Source organism: Ziziphus jujuba, chromosome 10 (genome assembly GCF_031755915.1).
Source record: "Ziziphus jujuba cultivar Dongzao chromosome 10, ASM3175591v1".
Lineage (NCBI taxonomy): Eukaryota > Viridiplantae > Streptophyta > Magnoliopsida > Rosales > Rhamnaceae > Ziziphus > Ziziphus jujuba.
In genome coordinates, this window is record NC_083388.1 from 14,769,332 (window position 1) to 14,788,808 (window position 19,477).

Below are 19,477 nucleotides of genomic sequence, written 5' to 3' on the forward strand. Positions count from 1 at the left end.
GAAATGGTTTACAACATTCGAGTAGTTCAATGAATACAACCCTGGCAGACCATTGCAGTAACAGAAGATGTATTTTGTTCATGTTTTCTACGTTTGATTTAGTAATATACTAGAAAATTTTGGTTTCACCAAAAGCCTTGCCACATGAAAATTAAATAAATGTCTCATAATTATTTATTAGGCACTTATTCATGCATTTAATTTATATTAATTTGTCAACCATAGCATCTAAACTTTGATAATTATAGTAGAGTAGTTAGCATCCAAAATCGATACCCGTGGCTCTCTAATAGAAATATGTTAAAGGCGATGCTATGACTTCTGGTCTAGAGAAGAAACTTAGAAGAATTATTATAACAGAAGCAAAAGGGAGTAGCTGGACAACTTCACTGAAACTGCTAGTCTCATAGGTAGAGTAAACTTGCTAGTCCATTTTGTAATAAAGCAACAACTAAATTCCTTAAATGTAAGATACCAAGTGTCCGCAATACCAGGAGGCTATCTTTTTATATTTGCCCAAAAAAAAAAAAAAAAAAAAAGTGTCCATGATAGCATTTTAGTTCTTTAAAGATAATGAGGTTCACATCCTAAACAAAAATATAAATGTACAAAACAATATCACGTCACTTACTATCTAAAATTTGACAAAAGAACATCCCACTTACAAAAACAATATTACAATATTGCACCACTTGATGAACGAGTTTTATGTTTTGTTGTTTATGCTTTAAACAGCTATTGCAAGTTGCAGGACAGACATGTCAGTTATAAGTCAAATCAATACAATAGCAGTTTTTGTCTACTTTTCTTAAAAAAGGCACCGTAATTGAAGTTGAAAACCAAGTGGAGTTGAGGTGTAGGTAAATTATCTGAGAAAGAATGCAGGAATGTTGAAAGATTTCCTTGAAAAAAAAGGAAAGCACCAAAGAAGAAAGCCTAATTGGAAGAGTAAACAAGATGCCAGGGGAACAATTATTGCCATCAATATGATTTTGTACTGTTAATACAGACAATGAAAATCCAAGATAACAAAGTCTAATCGTGTATTCCTAATGCTTAGTTAATTCCTAAAAGAAAATATATTCTATCCAGATAGTTAGGAAACTAAAGAATTACTTGAAGGACTCGCAAAATTCTTCTTTCAATAGTTCAGGGATCTTGTGAACACAATCATCTGAATAGGATAAGAGATCATCGATATATCAACAAAAATACCATCAAAAAGCAGACCCGCTACCTTTGGTTCTCCCAAGCAACACATCTTTAGCTTCATTGATTTTTGATGCAAGGTAATGGCTACCACCTGCATCTGGATGGTTTGCAACCATAACCCTCCTATGAGCTTCCTTGATCTTCTCTGTCGGAGTTCTTTCCCTAAAATTGTAAAATATAATTTCTGTTAATGGTTTTTTGTTTTCCTTTTATATATATATATATATATATATAAAATAATGGAAAAAACTAACATACAAGAGTACACTTAAGACTTAAGGTATAAGAATAAACATGTGAAATGTAGGCGTTAATATAATCAAAAAGACTATAACAAATTAGATAAGAGGAAAAACATATTTTGGATGATAGGATCGCTTATCATCAGTGTATTCATGAGATACAAAATGAGGTCTGTGGTAAAAACAACAAACAAACATTATCAAGTAATTGGACCAACTTACTGAATCACTAACAGATTTACATTCACATACACATTCGAGGAAATAAATAAAAAGGAAAAATAGCTCTTAGATAAACTAGTTCCTCAGACCCAAATACTATATGTCAGTGCTAAGGCAACATGCTGAAGGAAAGTCCACACAACTAGTAGCTTTAAGAGCATTACGAACGGGTTGCCAATAAAAGCTCTGTTCCAATGTAAAAAAGGCAAGCAACAGGCTCTATACCTCAATACTTTAAAGCAAATATGTAAAAAAACAAAAAAATACCTGACTCCAAGAATCAGAGCTGCTTCCCTTCGATTCATGATAGGTTGAAAACCACCTTCATAGAATCTACGTAATGTAGCTGGTCTTGCTTTGACTGCCTGCCAAGCCTGAATGCTATATCTGCCAGCATAAGCAGCAGCAGCTACAGCAAATCCTGCTATCATTACTGAAGCCTAATTGAAATTTTATAATAACCCAATTAATTCATGATATCGCTTGTCCCAACTCTATACGTGAAATCATTAGAAAGTAAAAGATGAGTAACATGACACCATGAATACCACCAATGACTTCTAAGCAAACTAAGTTGAAAGGAGAAAGAAAAGTTTATATAATTGCAGAGGGGTGGGGAAGAAAACAAAACCAAAGAACCACTGCAGAAAATAAAAGTAAATCAGGAGCCACGAGTCCATGAAAACAAAATGTAATCACCCATTCCTCAAGATTTCTCGAAGTCCAAACAGAGAGTCAGCCAAGCAATGAGGAAGAAACAAATCCCTCATAACAGAATCCCTTATAGAAATAGAAGTCATAAAAATCTTCTTCTTTCCTATCCTAATAACTCAAAATTAGTTTACAGTATTAAACATTTACATATAAAAGTAAAATTAAAACAAAATATCAGGGAAATTTAGAAAATCTAAAGAGTGATTTACCATTCTCGTAATGCTTTCAAGCTGAAAAAAATTGAAACTCTAAGGGAGTTCTTCGGTTTTCTTTGGTTTTGGGAGTCGCCTTCGTCTGCGAGCCGCGCTTCAAAATTCGTGGCACGAGTATCACAAGCCGAGGTTGGGTTTTTACGGTTATAAACTGCGTTTTCTTGGAAATGAAAATATAACGGAAACACGTTGCTGATAATGGAGATGAGAAGCCAGATGGATACCCTAGCCCAAGGAAGAAGAAGGAGGCGTGTGAATATTTTTTTTTTTTTTTTTTCCTTTTTTTTGAATGAACAGACTACCTTTTACTGGCGTTTTCCAAATATTTCCAACCGAAAATAACCGGCTAGTTATGGGCCCATGGGCACCAATTTTTTTTTTTTTTTTTAATTTTGTTTTTTGTAATTAGCCCTTTAAAATTAATAATCTCAATTTTTTATTGGATAATTCTCATTTAGATTAACTAACTAATTAATTATGATAATTTTACAATTGATGATAAGGTTGCATGGATTTTCTCGTTTAAACGTTGTTGATTAATAGAGAGTTTTTACGAACCTATTAACAATGAGTGTCACAATATAAGAGGAATGTATGTTAGATATTTTATTAGTGGACCAGCTATAATCATGTAAATTATTTATAAGTTTTGTTTATATCAGTATTGTGATTAACATGTTTATTGATCTTTTTAGTAGAGTTATTGATCACGCATTCTCTATAATACTTAAATTGATTCATTAGACTCAATGACATATTCTCTTTATAAGCTACATTAACTTATTTTTTTTATTATTATATTATTATTAATCATTATATTATATTGTTATTGTTATTTATTGTATATATATATATATATAAATAAATTGGAAATGAGTCACTGATGTCATATACGATATATATATTAAGTGATTAGGATTTTAAGGTTTCTATGATACCTATTTAATTAAAACGTGAGGAGGAAATGTTAAAGAGCAGTGTGTCCATTAAGCATTGTTTTTGTTATTTCTGTGTTCTATTTTGCATGTAAATCTGATAAATCAATAATATATGTTTAATTGTTCATTTATATTATAGAGTTTGATTATACCAGTAATAGAATTTACTTGTTTATTGACCTTTTTAATAGAGTCATTAGGCACACATTCTCTGTAATACTTCAATTGGTCCATTAGACTGAAAGACATATTCTCTCTAGAAGCCCAATTGACTTTTTTTTTATAACTATTATATTATTATTAATAATTATATTATATTACTATTGTTATTTATTAATTATTTTGTATATATACATATATAGTCTTTCTATGGCCAGGTCGGACCTGACCAACATAGTGCGGACAAAAAACTGAATCATTAGATTGAAATGGTTTTACTCAGATGACACAGATTTTAAAGAAGCTCACGTTCCAAAAATTGTCAAAAATTACTATTCGCACCCAGCCTCTTCTCCTATTCTCCTCTATACTCATTCGCACCATCCCTCTTTTTCTCTTCCCCTCTAATTCCCATTCACACCTTCCTCTTCTCTTATAGTGTTTTTTCCCTCTACTTCTACCACCATCTCCAGCTCGCATGCAAGCCGTTCTAGCCTCGCCATACCAAACTCAAACTTATCCCAAAAAAAAAAAAAAAAAGAAAGAAAGAAGAAGAAAAAAATTACTCAAAAATTTTTAAAAAAAATTACAATAGAATTACTCAAAAAAATACCAAAAAAAATTTAAAAATTCAAAAAATTACAAAAAAAAGTTTAAAAATTTACAAAAGCCTATGCTTTTACTTTGTAAAAGTGTCGGCTTTGGCCCACTAATTTTTTTTTTTGGTTAATTTTCAATTTTGTAATTTCCAATCTGCTTCCAATTATATAATATATATATATATATAACACTTTTGGTTAAGTCTGAATTTTGTAATTTTAAATGATACTTGTAAAAGTATCTAAAAAAATTACAAAAAAAAATTGAAAAAATTTACAAAAGCTGACGCTTTTACAATTTAAAAGCATCGGCTTTGGCCTCCTAATTTTTTTTTTTAACTTTCAATTTTATAATTTTCAATCAGTTCCCAATTATTATTTTTGGTTAAGTTTAATTTTGTAATTTTCAACAATGCTTGTAAAAGTATCAAAAACAATTCAATAAAAATTGCAAAAAAGAAAATAACAAAAAATTAAAAAAAATTACAAAAGTCAATACTTTTATAATGTAAAAGCGCTGGCTTTGGTTCTCCAATTTTTTTTTTGTTATATTTCAATTTTATAATTTTTAATTAGTTCTCAATGTCTTTTTATTAAGTTTGAATTTTATAATTTTGAATAATGCTTGTAAAAATATAAAAAAACAAAAAGAATTTAAAAAATTTACAAAAACCAACGCTTTTATAATGTAAAAGCGTCAGCTTCAAACTATAAAGCCGTTTATAGTTAAATTTTTTGTAAATTTTTATAAATTTACTATTATAGATAGATCACTATATAAAAAAATATAAAAGATGAAAAATAAAAAATTAGAAAGGGTCAAGATGCTTTTATCAACAAAAGCATGGACTTATACAAATTTTTTCTAATTTTTTTTTTACCTTTTTTGTAAATTTCTCTATGGAATTTTAAGAGAGACAAAGAGAAATACAAACAGAGAGAGAGAGAGATAGAGAGTTTGCACCGTTGTTTTTAGAGGGAGCAAAAAGAAATAAAAAGTAGAGACAGAAGGGGAGAGAGAGTGGAACCCATATTCTTTTTAAAAATATCATTTGTCAATAACAATTGTCCATGTGGTGGTCATGAAAGAAGAAGCAGTAGCTGCATGAAAGAACGTGGGTCCCATTCTCTCTCCCTTTCTCTCTCTACCATTTATTTCTTTTTGCTCCCTCTACGAAACAACAGTGCAAACTCTCTCTCTCTGTTTGTATTTCTCTGTCTCTCTCTTAAAATTCCATAAAAAAGTTTGCAAAAAATTAAAAAAAAAATTTGTATAAGTCGACGCTTTTGTTGATAAAAGCATCAGCTTTGACTTTTTTTAATTTTTTTTATATTTTTTTATATAATGATTTGTCTATAATAGTAAATTTATAAAAAATTTATAAAAATTTACAAAAAAAGATAACTATGAATGGCTTTATTGTTCAAAATCGATGCTTTTACATTGTAAAAGTGTTGACTTTTATAAATTTTATAATTGTTTTTTGTTATTTTTTTTAATTCCTTTGTAACTTTTTTTAAAATTTTTTTATATTTTTGCACAAATTATTCAAATTTATTAAGTTCAAACTTAATAAAAATATATTAAACGCCAATTGAAAATTACGTAATTGAAAGATAACTCAAAAAAAAAAAACAATTAGGAGGCCAAAGCCAACATTTTTACATTGTAAAAGCATTGGCTTTTGTAATTTTTTTTTTTTGGGTTATTTTCACCTTCTTTTTTTTTAATTCTTTTGGTGCTTTTACAAGCATCATTTAAAATTAAAAAATTCAAACTTAACCAAAAAAATAATAATAATAATTGGGAGCCGATTTAAAATTACAAAATTGAAAGTTTAAAAAAAAAATAAGGAGGCCAAAGCTCATGCTTTTACATTTTAAAAGCGTCGGCTTTTATAAATTTTTTCAAATTTTTTTCGTAATTCTTTTGTAGTTTTTTCCTAATTTTTTTGGTACTTTTACAAGCATCATTCAAAATTACAAAATTAAAACTTAACAAAAAATATATATATAATTGGGGGGTGTAACACCCCGTCCCGAACCATGTCGGAATTTTTGCACGTTGACCGAGGTTGACCGTTGACCAAAGGGGTCAAAAGTTGACTTTTTGATCCGGTTGGAATTCTAGGTTGACTGAAGTACCGTTACAAAGTACACGTTGGCACGAGTTCGTAGATTGGTAGCACATTGAAAACGGAGCTACGGTTTGAAAGTTATGACCAAAACAAGTTGATGTCCAAACTGTCCAAGGGGTGCCGGAGTTGACTTTTTATTCATGCAAGGTTGAGCTTTGACTCATGCATGGTTGTGAAGTGCTCGTCGATACAAGTCCATAGACTAGCGGCACGTCCGATTTGGACATGTGGTTTGAAAGTTATGGACCTGTAGAGTTTTTCAAATACCGTATTATTTTAATATTATTTTTTAAACGCGTAACGATGTGCCACGTGTGACTTAATGAAGGTGACCATGTGTCACCATGTTGAGAAGCCACATGTCAACCATGTGTAAAATCAAATTATTTTTATTATTATTTTAAATAATAATATTTTTATTTAATTAATTTGAATTTATTTCTTTTATTTTCCTTTTTCTTTTTCTTTTCTTTTTTCTTTTTTTTCTTTCCCCCACATGGGAAAAAAAGGGACCCAGCCCCGTCCTGTTCTTCTTCTTCCTCTTCTTCTTCTTTCTTTCTTTCTTTCTTTCTCTCCCGACCGTCTCTCTCTCTGCCGTGTTTTTAAATTCCGACCACCCATAGTCCTCACGCACTGGCCAGTGACGAGCGGAGGGAGGAGGCGAGCTCAGCCGCCAATTTTCACGGTCACTGGCCGCCGGATGCGCGCCGATCGGGTCGGAGAAGCCGCCGGCCGGCAAAATTTCTCTCTCCTCTTTTCTTGTGTTTTCCGGCCAGCCCAGTCCAAATTAAGCCTTCTCTCCCCCTATTTTAGGTCCCCTGAGTTCAAATATGGCCTCCAATCTCAAAAATTCGAAGCGGTTTGCGAGATACGAGGAATTGAAAACCGGCCGAAGCTTCCCGACCAAATTCTGGCCACCTCCGGCGGAATTGGGGTCGATGGAGACCGGTAATGCGCTCCTCGTTCCACGAGCTTCGATTCGGTATATTATTCGACCATTTTGGTTAAAGTTTGTGTTTGACCCCCCGGGTACCGGGTATTATTTACCCGATTAAAATATTAATTTATTTGACTGTGCGTGAATTGTGTTCTATGAGCACCGGTGAGTCGTGGAATTGATCCCATGGTGGATCATAGTTTAATTGCGTGCTCCAGGTGAGTGACCCACCTTCAAAAATTATTTTGGGCAATTAATTATGTTTAATTGGTATTTAAATTGGTATTTAAATTAGACTCATGTGGTATGATTTAATTATGGTTTTATTGTAGTTTAATTTATTATGCATGAGCAAAGTGTATTTTGGTAGTATTTGTACGTGGTTTTAAATTTGATTTTCCGGGCATAATTGGGTTAAATATTTTACGAAAATATTTGTTTAAATTTTATAAATTATGCCCGCGGTATTTTTATGGTTGCATCTCGTACTTCGAGAAAATTGCGGTTTGTTGGTTATCAATGTTTCGTACCGGTTTATTAAATAAAAAAAAATATGTGGGATGGTAAGTATGAGAATTTAATGTATTTCCCACGGTAATTTTGGAGAACGGTACGGTTGGTTAATAATGTTTATTTTTAGACGCACTCATACAGTATTGGTGTTCTGGTGTATGGACACGTGGTAGCGCGCATGTATTATGTGGTTTAGCACGCAGTTATTATTTCTCCCGTTGTTGCCATTGGACCGTGGGCAGGCAAGTTTGTTATTGGCCACAGCCGCCCCCCTCCTTGGCCGGGAGATGGTTTCAGCAGCGGTACTGTCGGGACGCCAAAGTGCCGTTTGTAGGTTTCTCTCTTTAACCCCCCCGCCAGTCGGTGCTCAGGACGCTGGGTATCGGAGGGCATCACCGGTATATGGTGTGGTGCGTCATGTGTAAATTACAAATAATGTTTTAAACCCCAAAGGTGTTCTAAAATTATTTATTATAATTTATTGCAGTTTATTTATATTTGGGGTATTTATTTATTTATTGTTTATCAAATGGTTTAATCCCTTGGTTTTCGGGGAGTACGTACATCGGATTTTGTGAAAATGTTTTAAAAGGAGAACATTTCAACGGAGTGAATAGTGAGGGTTTTGAGAGAAATTATTATTCCAATTGTTTATTTATTTATTTATGTAATTGTTCGGTATGGATTGATTAAATTCCTTTATTTTTATATTATTAATATTAAATGTGTTCAGTAGATAGGGTCACTCACTGAGATGATTAGCATCTCACACTCTTAAATTCCGTTCCCCTAGGTCCAGGTTGGAGACGTTGATTGTCCGGGGCGAGCCCAACGTCTCAGTTCGTTGCCGAAGGTTCAAGAAGTTTTTCTTTTCTTTTTCCTCTCGAACTTGTATTACTTCTTATCTGTCATTTTATAAATTCCACATGTATTTGTATAATGCTCTGTATACTGTATTGGACGTGTAGTTTTTATTTATTGCACTGGGTTGCTGCTGTTGTTATTTGGAGTGTTGTAAATTTGTGAAATCAATTTGTAGTATTGTGAGAGGAATAAGGGGATGTTTTTAGAAGTGTGTTTTCAGTGCAGGTAATTTTTGGTTAGTCCTACCCTTAGGGGAGGTGCTGCCGGATTTTCCGTTGGAAGGTTCGGTGGTATTTCCTTGGGATCAGGGCTTGTCTAGGGTTCCGGGAAGGAATTCTGGACGGGTCCTGACAGGGGGCCTATTAGAAATTACAAAATTAAAAATTAACAAATTGTAAATTTTTTTATGTAAATTTTTGAAATTTTTGAAATTTTTTTTGGTTTTTTTTTTTTGAGTAATTCTTTTGTAAATTTTTTCTAGTTTATTTTTCTAATTTTTGAGTAATTTTTTTCTTCTTCTTTCTTTTTTTTTTTTTTGGGTAAGTTTGAGTTTGGTAGGTTAGAACAACTTGCGTGCGAACTGGAGATGGTGGTGGAAGTAGAGGAAAAAAACACTATAGGAGAAGAGGAAGGTGCGAATGGGAATCAGAGGAGAAGAAGGGTGGTGCAAATGGGTATCAAATGAGAAAAGGAGAAGAGGAGAAGAGGCTCGGTGCGAATGGTAATTTTTGGCAAGTTTTGGAACGTGAGCTTCCTTACAATCTGAGCCGTTTGAATAAAATCATTTGAATTCACTGGTCTAGTTTTTGGCATGTTTTTGGTTCACACTATGTTGGTCAGGTCTGACCTGACCATAAAAAAAATATATATCTATAAATAAATTGGGCATGAGTCACTAGTGTTATATACGATATACATATTGAGTGATTAGGATTTTGAGATTTCTGCAATCCTTATTTGATGAAAACCTGAGGGAGAAAGGTTAGAGAGCACTATGCCCATTAAGCACTGCTTCTGTTACTCCTGTGTTCTGTTTTGCAGGTAGATCTGATAAATTAATGGCTGCGTTTAAAATGTTAGTAATTTAATTAAATACAATTTTAATAACTGTGTATAGATCTGTATTTATGGTACTACAATAATATATGTTTAATTGTTCATCTTATATTAGCACCAACAATTGGGTATCAAAGTCTAGATACACAAATACATAAATTGTATTTTTATGTGTCTTGTATTGTGAAAGCATTGGGATTTTGTTTCTGTATATAGTAATCGATATTGTTTAATTGAAATTAAATTTTTGAATTCTATTAATTGACTTCTTTCAGTCTTCACAGCCCTTTAATTATGTACTTATTATTTATTTAATTTTTTGTAAAACTTGTACAATATCGGGTTCCAGGGTTAGTGTATTTATTTTTGCAAAATTTTTGGGAAAATTGTTTTGTGTATAAATTGAGACCTGGGCATTGTCGGAAATTGTTTTTGGTTTTGAATGGAGTTTGTTTTTGAGTTCCTTTTGGTTTGAAACCATGTAAAAAACTGGTAAAATATTGTAAATCTATGGCTGAATAACCATTGAGGTTTGGGCAATGTTTTTACAAAAGATTAATTAAAATTGACAATATATGTTTTTGGTGCCCACACCAAGACGAATCGAATGCCGCCGGAATCAAAGAATTTGGTGGCTAGAAAGTATGTATTTAGGCGGATTTATCATACAGGTTTGAAACCCAGTTGCAATGAAATCGGGGTCAAACCTAACTCGGTCGGCCATTAGATAGGAAAAATGACCTCTCGTTTGATGTAGTCTGCTGGCCAGCACGACATGTCATCTATTGACATCAACAAACCGAATTAAGAAAGAAAAAAACAGAAAAAAAAAAAGAACCTACTAGTTTGTTTTTCTTATTTATCTTATACATGGTTTTATTTACTCATTTATTTATTTTTATTCAGTGGAAATTTATCGCCTTTTCGAATTTAATAAATCAATTAAAAATTTTTCTTTTATTTATTTATGGAAATGTTACTCTAGTCTCAATTTCTTAGTTTCATTTAATTAAAAGCCAATGGTCCAAATTAAATAATTTTTTAAGTTAAATTACTTATTGAAAAACTTTATGCTTTGTTTGACATATTGGTGAGAATTGGCTAAGTGCTTGCCTGTTGCAAGATTTGATATGTCCAAATCATGAATTGTCAGTAGGCTTACTGCCTAGTTGCCATAAAGGTGTGAAATTTTAAGTACTCATCTGTCGTAAGACTTAATTTATTCATATTATAAAATTGTTAATGTAGTAAAAGTTGATATAGTGAATGTAATTTTATGCACTCATCTGTAGTGAGATTTAGGTGTAAGTGTCAACTTAGAATTGGCATAGTAGGTACGATGCTGAGTATATATCTTTAGTAAAACTTAGCTTGACTATTTTATAAAATTGCCAATATAACTAGGGGTGGGCTCGGTGCAGGTCGGTTTAGTTTTATGGACTTTTTTAAACCGAACTGACCAACTCGGTTTGGTTTGGGTATGAAACCAAAACCAAACCGAACTGATGGTCATTGGTCGGTTTGGATTGGGTTAACGGTTTGGGGCTCATATTGGGTCTCGGCCCAAATTTTTTTATTTATGCTATTTTGAGATAGAAATTGCATATATTGGGCTCAAAATTGTATAAAGTTTTTTTTAGCCCTTTTTAATTATCAATCTTCAATCATATTCATGCATTATATTTTGAATTAAGTATATTTTTTCAAGTTATTATCTAAATTAAATAATTTTAACATATATTCACCTAGCAAAAGTACCAAATAAACTAACTATTAACTACAATAGAACATAAAACCATACAACTACAATACAAGTGAAATAATACAACATAAAATCATAAAACTACAATATAAGTCTACAACTGCAACCTAATTATACAAATACATCATACTCCAACAAATAAATTCTACAACAAATCTACAACCATTATTAATTATAAAATAGAATACAACCCATATTTGAAATCTTAAATTTTAAAATGAACTTATAATTAAATAGACTAACAATCCATAAAAATTAAAATTATTTTAAAAAGTCTTTTTCCACACTCTTCAATCATATTCTCAAAATAAATAAAATAATAGTTTTATTTTATAATTATATACTATATTTATATATAAAAGTAAAATAAAATGTTAGTTTAATTGATGAAAGTTTGGTGTGGGTTGGGTTGGACAAAATTTCATCCAACCCACAACCCGAATCGACCGTTTTGGTTTTTTTATATATTTAACCGAATCAAACCGATTAATAAGTTAAAACCAACCCAAACCAAACCAAATATATCGGTTTGGTCGGTCCAGTTCGGTTTTTGCCCACCCCTAAATGTAACTTATATTCTCTCCTACTTTTAAATCAGGGTCTATACAGGTAATTAGGCTACCCTGTCGATGGTTTGATTACTTGGTAGGATGCTTGGAATGGCAGTGGAAATTGATTAAATGCCATGAATCGCAAGGTCTGAGTTACCATGTCAGTGACTTAATTCAATGTATTTGATTGTGGTAATTTGATGGACTGTTCTTAGCTTGTATATGGGTATCCTTTGTACTACAAGGGCCCTAACGATATTATGAATTTTTTGATATGATTGAGGAGCCTTGGAAGATAGCATTTGCGTAGTCTTTGTGATGTATTGCATTATAATTTTGCTATTTCAGAACTGGGAGCACTCTTAATACTCTGCCTATGAAGGCCATGATAAAATTGAATAGACTAATTATCAAAAGTTGCTAAAGATTCTAAAATAATGTTTTACCCTTGTAAAGCTAGATTTAGCTTTAGTTTTTTGCACCACTAGAAATACCAAATATTCATAATACTGTTGAGGTTATATGTTGTATAAGGACTTCAAATACTTATATGAGTGCTATGTGATGGTTATAGAAAATCAAATCTTTGATTATATATATTTTATGTATTACATTCTATGAATACTATTCTTAAGTTGTTTGATATTAGTGGGAAATTTATCAATTTTAATAAATTGAGAAATACCACTATTTAGATTTATTGAATTCTATTATGTATGATGGAGTTAGTGGTGTGAGTGAGCTTCTCTTGAAACTTTCCTCTTATTTTATCGATCTCATGGACTTCAATAAGAATTTTGGTAAGGAGTATCAACTATTGGAATTTGATGGGGCTTAATAGGAGATAATAAGGAATAATAAGTTGCTTAAGACTTTGTGTGGTATTTTGTGGTAATTTGGTTTATAAGTCGTTGCTTGTACTAATTTTCTTGTTTTGTTGTTGTTACTTCTATAGTTGCACCATATGAGCCGCAATTTTTAATAATTGTTTATGTTGCGACATTAATCTTTATGCATTTTGTATACCACTTATTTTGAAAGACTATATATGTCAAGACCCGTCCAGAATTCCTTCCTCGGAACCCTAGACAAGCCTTGATCCCAGGGAAACCCTACCGGACCCTCCAATGGAAAATCCGGCAGAGCCTCCCCTAAGGGATTTACTTACCACAAATTACCTGCACTGAAAACACACTTCTAAAAACATTCCCTTATTCCTCCCACAATACTACAAATTGGTTCCACAAATTTCAGCACTTCAAAATAAATACAGTAATCCAGTGCAAGATAAATACAACAAGAGTGAAAGAAATATTACAACTGCAATAAAAGAATAAACGGGTAATGCCGAACTAAAACAGCGAGGAAGGTCAAGTCCGCTCCGAATAAACACCGACAACCTGGTACCTAGAGGAACGGAATTTAAGAGTGTGAGATGCTAATCATCTCAGTGAGTGACCCTATCTACTATACAATATAATACCACGGTAATAAGTAGATAGATAATAATAAATTGGAAAAATAATAATTTCTCTCAAAACCCTTACAAGTCTTTCAGTTGGAAAAATTCCCCTTTTAAAACCTTTTCACAAAACCCTTTGTTCGTATTCCCCGAAAACCAAGACATCAAATAAATACCAGAACAATAATAATTAATTTTAATTCCAATACAGCTTTAAAACAATTTATTTTTAAAACACAGTTCCGAAAATCAGTTGATGCACTCACTATATACCAGTGGCGCCAACAGCACCTAGTGTCCCGAGGTACCGCTAGACAGGAGGTTACAGAAAGAAACCGGCATACGGTCGCGTGGCGTCCCACTGCGCCGCTGCTAACCTGGTGTCCCGGCCATGTGGGGTGGCCTACCCTCATCCGATGGCAACCACAGGACAACCTCATAATATCAACCGCGCGCTACTCACACCCACCTGGGCGCTAATCACAACCGCGCGCTACTCACACCCACCTGCGCGCTAATCACAACCGTGTGCACACTAACCATATCACATATAAACAGAACACCAGTACGTGCACGGTGCATCTAAAAATCATAAAATCCACATATTTAATTTATAAATCAAACTCACATTTTGCATAAACACAGCGGGTATAGTCCATCCGCTTGAACCCGAAAATTCTCCGTAATTTCTTTATAATTAACACCATAATTTCCATGATTTTCAAATCCACCAACTCCCCAAATCCACCAATTCAAATATTCACATTTTCCCAATAGCATAAATAATTCTCGAAATATAATAATTAAATCTCATAATATTCCACAGGCATATTTTATAAAAATTGAAATCACCAACATAACCAAATATTTTCCTTGAAATATTTGAAAATCAAATCGCGCCCGATTTAATGTTAAAACCACAAAAATTCCAAAATTCTCAAATCCATAAAATAATTTCACATGGCATAAATTTGTAAAATGCACATTTTCTTAAATCCAATAAGTTCACAAATAATTCCACAATAAATCAAATATATATTTGGCACATAAAAATTAAATTCCAAATATTTAAATCACACATAATAATCACAATTTAATCCCCGAAATTAATTTGAAGGTGGGTCACTCACCTGGAGCACGCAATTAAGCCATGATCCACCATGGGATCAATTTCACGACTCACCGGTGCTCCTAGAACAAAATTCACAGACAGTCAAATAAAATAATATTTTATTCGGGTAAATAATACTCGGTACCCGGGGGGTCAAACACAAACGTTAACCAAAATTGACAAATTATATGTCTATGGAAAGCTTGTGAGATGAGGATCACATTACCGACCTCCATTGACTTCAATTCGACGGGCGGTGGCCAGAATTTGGCCGGAAAGTTTTGGCCGGTTTTCATCCCTTCGTATCTTGCAAATCGACGGGAGTTGAGTTAATTGGAGCTCAGAATCGGACTCAGAGGGTCCAAATTAGTGGGAAAGGACCGACTGCACGACCGGTGGCTGCCGGAAAATGGCCAAACCAGCGGCACACCGGCCGCCGGCTATGGAGGCCGATCCCGGCGCGTCGGCTGGCCATTCGGTCGGAAATTTGGCTGCCGGTGTCGCCCAACTGTGGGCTTCCTCGTCGGCCGGTGCGTGCATGGTCCCGGTGGCCGGAAAAAGTGCAGTAAGGAGAGAGAGAGAGACGACCGGTGGGAGAGAAAAAAAACTATGCGTGTGTGTTTTGATGCTCGGGGAAGAAGAAGGGAAAAAGAAAAGAAAAGGAAAAGAAAAAAAGAAAAAAACAGGTGTTTTCCCACGTGGGGAAAAGAAAAGAAAAAGAAAAAGAAATAAAATAAAAATGATTAAATAATATTAATAATAATATTATTATTTAAAATAATAATAAAACAATTTGATTTTTACACATGGTTGACATGTGGCATTTCACCATGGTGACACATGGTCACCTTCATTAAGTCACACGTGGCACATCGTTATGCGTGTAAAATAATATTAAAAATAATACAGTATTTGAAAAACTTTACAGGTCCATAACTTTCAAACCACATGTCCAAATCGGACGTGCCGCTAGTCTATGGACTCGTATCGATGAGCACTTCACAACCATGCATGAGTCAAAGCTCAACCTTGCATGAATAAAAAGTCAACTCTGGCACCCTTTGGACAGTTTGGACCTCAACTTGTTTTGCTCATAACTTTCAAACCGTAGCTCCGTTTTCAACGTGCTACCAGTCTACGAACTCGTGCCAACGTGTACTCCGTAACGGTACCTCAGTCAACCTAGAATTCCAACCGGGTCAAAAAGTCAACTTTTGACCCCTTCGGTCAACGGTCAACAGTCAACCTCGGTCAACGTGCAAAAATTTCCAACATGGTTCGGGACGGGATGTTACAATATATATTTATATATTTCATTACCTATATTGATAACTTTCTTCTATTATAGATATGTTAAGATTATTTGTGAGAAATTAGATATCTTTATGAGAAATTAGATATCTTAGTTGTCTTTAAGGAATTCAAGATGAAAATGAAGCTTTAGAAGAATAAGAAGTTGAAGACTGTGAGGTTTGATAGGGTGATGAATATTATGGTAGACATGATGAGATTGGACAGAACCTCATGTCTTTCGTAATTTATTTTTTTGAATGTGGAATTGATTTATAGTTTACAATACTTGGCACTTTTTTATCAAATGGTATAAGAGAGAGAAGAAACTACACTTTTGATGGATATAGTGTGGTGTGTGGCGGAAAACTTTAATTTGCCAATTTTCCTTGTGGGTAGCAAGTTCTGCCTAGTTTACACATTTTCTTATATATTGGATTCTAAAGTTTATGTCATGATTTATAATTTTAATATTAAGAAGTTAGATAATAAAACCTCTACTGGTTATTTTTGTTGGTTCTTATAAAAAGATCCAGAGTTTATAGATTTCATTGTTCATCTCTCACCATCAGAGTTGTTAAGCCAAACATGGCTATTTATTTTGAGGGTGTCTTAGTTTTAGCGAGATCAGGGGTCCAAAGTTCTTGTTTTTAGGGAGGAAGTTATATTGATTCCCACTATTGATGTTCCTTCCAGAGGTATTGTTGATCCAATAATTTTGTAATCAGTAGTCAATTAGGATTGAACCTATTGAGATAAAATGAAATATTTTGGTTGCAATTGATGCTAATGTATGCCCTTTGAAAAGTCATGGAGGGTTTGAAAAATTTATTATATCTGATGACTATGAGGATTATTTGCTGGAACATGAGTTTAACATATGTAATAAATTGGGTCTAGTCACTTATGAGAAAGCTAATAAATAGTTCATTGTCTATTTTGGTTTAGTTGCCTAAAGGGTTTAGCTAGAATGAGTAAATTAACTATAAAGAGACATTCTCTCATATAATCACAAAGGATTCTTTTAGAATTATTAAGGCAATTGTGGCTAATTTATTTTGGAATTGTATTATACGGATGTCAGACCTGCTTTCTTAAATATAATTTTGTATTTAGATGTGTATATATATATATGATCCATCCAGTTGGCTTCCAAGCAATGGGGAATGAGAATTTATTTTGTAAGCTTAAGAGATCTATTTATGATCTTGAGTAAATCTCATGGCGGTGGTATCTCGATTTTTGATGGAGTTGTCACCTAAAATGGTTTTAAAAGAGAATGTTGTTAATTTGTGCATATATTTGAGGGTCAGTGGGAGCAATTTAATATTTTTAGTATTATATGTTGAAAACATACTGTTAGCTTTCAGTGATACTGTCCTATTGACTAAGATAAATTTGTTGTTGTGTAGCCTTTTTAATATGAAGGATCTCTAAGTGGTTTCATTGATACTAAAAATAAAGATTCTTTGAGATGAGGCTGATTGTGTATTATAATTGTCTTAGTTAGAGCCTATGTTGATAGGATTGTGCTAAGTTTTAATGTGCACAATATTCTCCTAATATGGTATCGGTGGTATTGGTGATAAACTCTTTAGAGATATATGTCCCAAGAATAAAAAGGTAATTAAAAGGAACAAATAATAATAGTAAAATATTCTTTTGCATTAGCAGTTCGTTGTTCACTTAAGATTGTACACCATTGGATATTGTTTATGTTGTGTGTGTATTCTTTTAAATGCTTGAGTAGTCCTGATTATGTGTATTATGAAACAACCATTTTTTATTTTAAGATCAAAGCACCATTACTTTGATAAAGTGTGGTTTTATGAGCTGATTATAATGACTATATATATATAGATGTTTAAATGTTTAACATTGGGAATGTTATTTATCATGGCAGTAGAAGCTATTTTATGAATTAGTATTGAACACAGCTTCATTGGTTGTTGAGGCAGGTATATGACATGTTTTGATACTATGATATATGTTTTTGGGTGCACTTTTGTAATATGGCTAATAATATTGTTGTGGTAATTCTATAGCTGTATCATTTTTTATGAGAGTCTCATTTTGTTGTATACACGCCTATAGCAACATGGTGGCAAACCCACTAACAAAGGCTAGAATATACACTTGTTTAAGGAGCATGTGTCTCTATATGGTTGCGTAGCAATTGAGACTTCTATAGCTTAGTGGGAGTTTTGTAATCTGCAATAATGTCCATGCTGTATGTAGTATATGATTAAGTATTGTCTTGTGAGTAACACATGTATGTATATAGATCATTATAATGTGATGTTTACTAAACATATCGTTGCTCCTTATGCTAGCAGGCCTATTTGAGATTTTAGTCTCTATGTATATATGAATGTCGATCCACAGGTACCATGGTGAGTCTTTACTATCTAGTTTGAGTATGTTGTTGTACCATGTTGGTGTACAATGTGCTTGAATGAAATAGTATCATGTGTTTGGGAGATTACATATGGTAAAGTAAATCTCTATTATCTAGACTGAGTTTATGGCATGCAAAGTATTCAGTTTAATGGTAGATAGTTTTTTGAAGATTTAGTAAGGGAATCTCTATTACCTAGTCTGATATATTATTGTGCCCTGTCGGTATGCTATATGCTCAGATGAAATGGTATCTTCGATTTGGAAGATTCTGTAGTAAGTGAGTTTGTTGTTATTTGTGATGATTATACAGTCCAAGTGGGATACTGTTAGATATTTTGTTAGTGGAATAGTCATAATCATGTAAATCATTTACAGGGCTTGTTTATACCAGTAATGAGACTGGCTTGCTTATTGACCTTTCCAATAGAGCTCTTGGCCACACACTCTTCTGTAATACTTCAGTTGGCCCATTAGATTGAATGACTTATTCTCTATAAAAGCGCAATTGACTTATTCTCCATTTTTATTATTATTATATTATTATTAATCATTATATTATATTATATTATTATTATTATTTATTAATTATTTTGTATATATATATATATATATATATAAATAAATTGGGATTTAGTCACTAGTGTCATATACGATACACATATTGAGTTACTAAGATTTTGAAGTTTCTACCATACCTATTTGATGAAAACCTGAGGGAGAAAATTTAGAGAGCAATGTGTCCATTAGGCACTGTTTCTGTTACTCCTGTGTTCTGCAAAGATCTGATAAATTAATGGTTGCATTTAAAAAGTTAATAATTTGATTAAATACAATTTTAATAATTGTGTATAAATTTGTGTTTATAGGGCAACAATAATATACGTTTAATTATTTAGCTTATATTAGCACCGACAATGTATACAAAACTTAAAATTAGAACATCTACCAAAAAAAAAAAAAAAAGGATGCATAATAAAATCTCATAAATGAACTATTTAATCCAATTCAATATGCTAAACGAATGATTGATTATTCATTCACCAAAAAAAAAAAAAGATTTATTATTCACTTAAATATTGAATTTGATTATTTTTC

General features: G+C 32.6%; 1 protein-coding gene across 1 annotated transcript; it reads right to left on the minus strand.

Annotated features, from left to right (window-relative positions):
* Positions 1-964: 964 nt before the first annotated feature.
* On the minus strand, positions 965-2,913 carry LOC125420767 (mitochondrial import inner membrane translocase subunit TIM14-2). The gene is made up of 3 exons (XM_048467798.2): positions 2,600-2,913; positions 1,944-2,116; positions 965-1,374 (listed from the first exon to the last, which is right to left on the minus strand). Exons 1-3 carry the CDS (start codon positions 2,600-2,602, stop codon positions 1,218-1,220), a joined length of 333 nt encoding a protein of 110 aa, XP_048323755.1. The 5' UTR covers positions 2,603-2,913; the 3' UTR covers positions 965-1,217.
* Between the last annotated feature and the right edge of the window lie 16,564 nt (positions 2,914-19,477).

Coding starts and splice junctions, on each gene's coding strand:
- LOC125420767 (XM_048467798.2), bottom strand. Junction 1,375..1,943: donor GCTCTGATTCTTGGAGTCAG/GTATTTTTTTGT, acceptor TTACAATTTTAG/GGAAAGAACTCCGACAGAGA.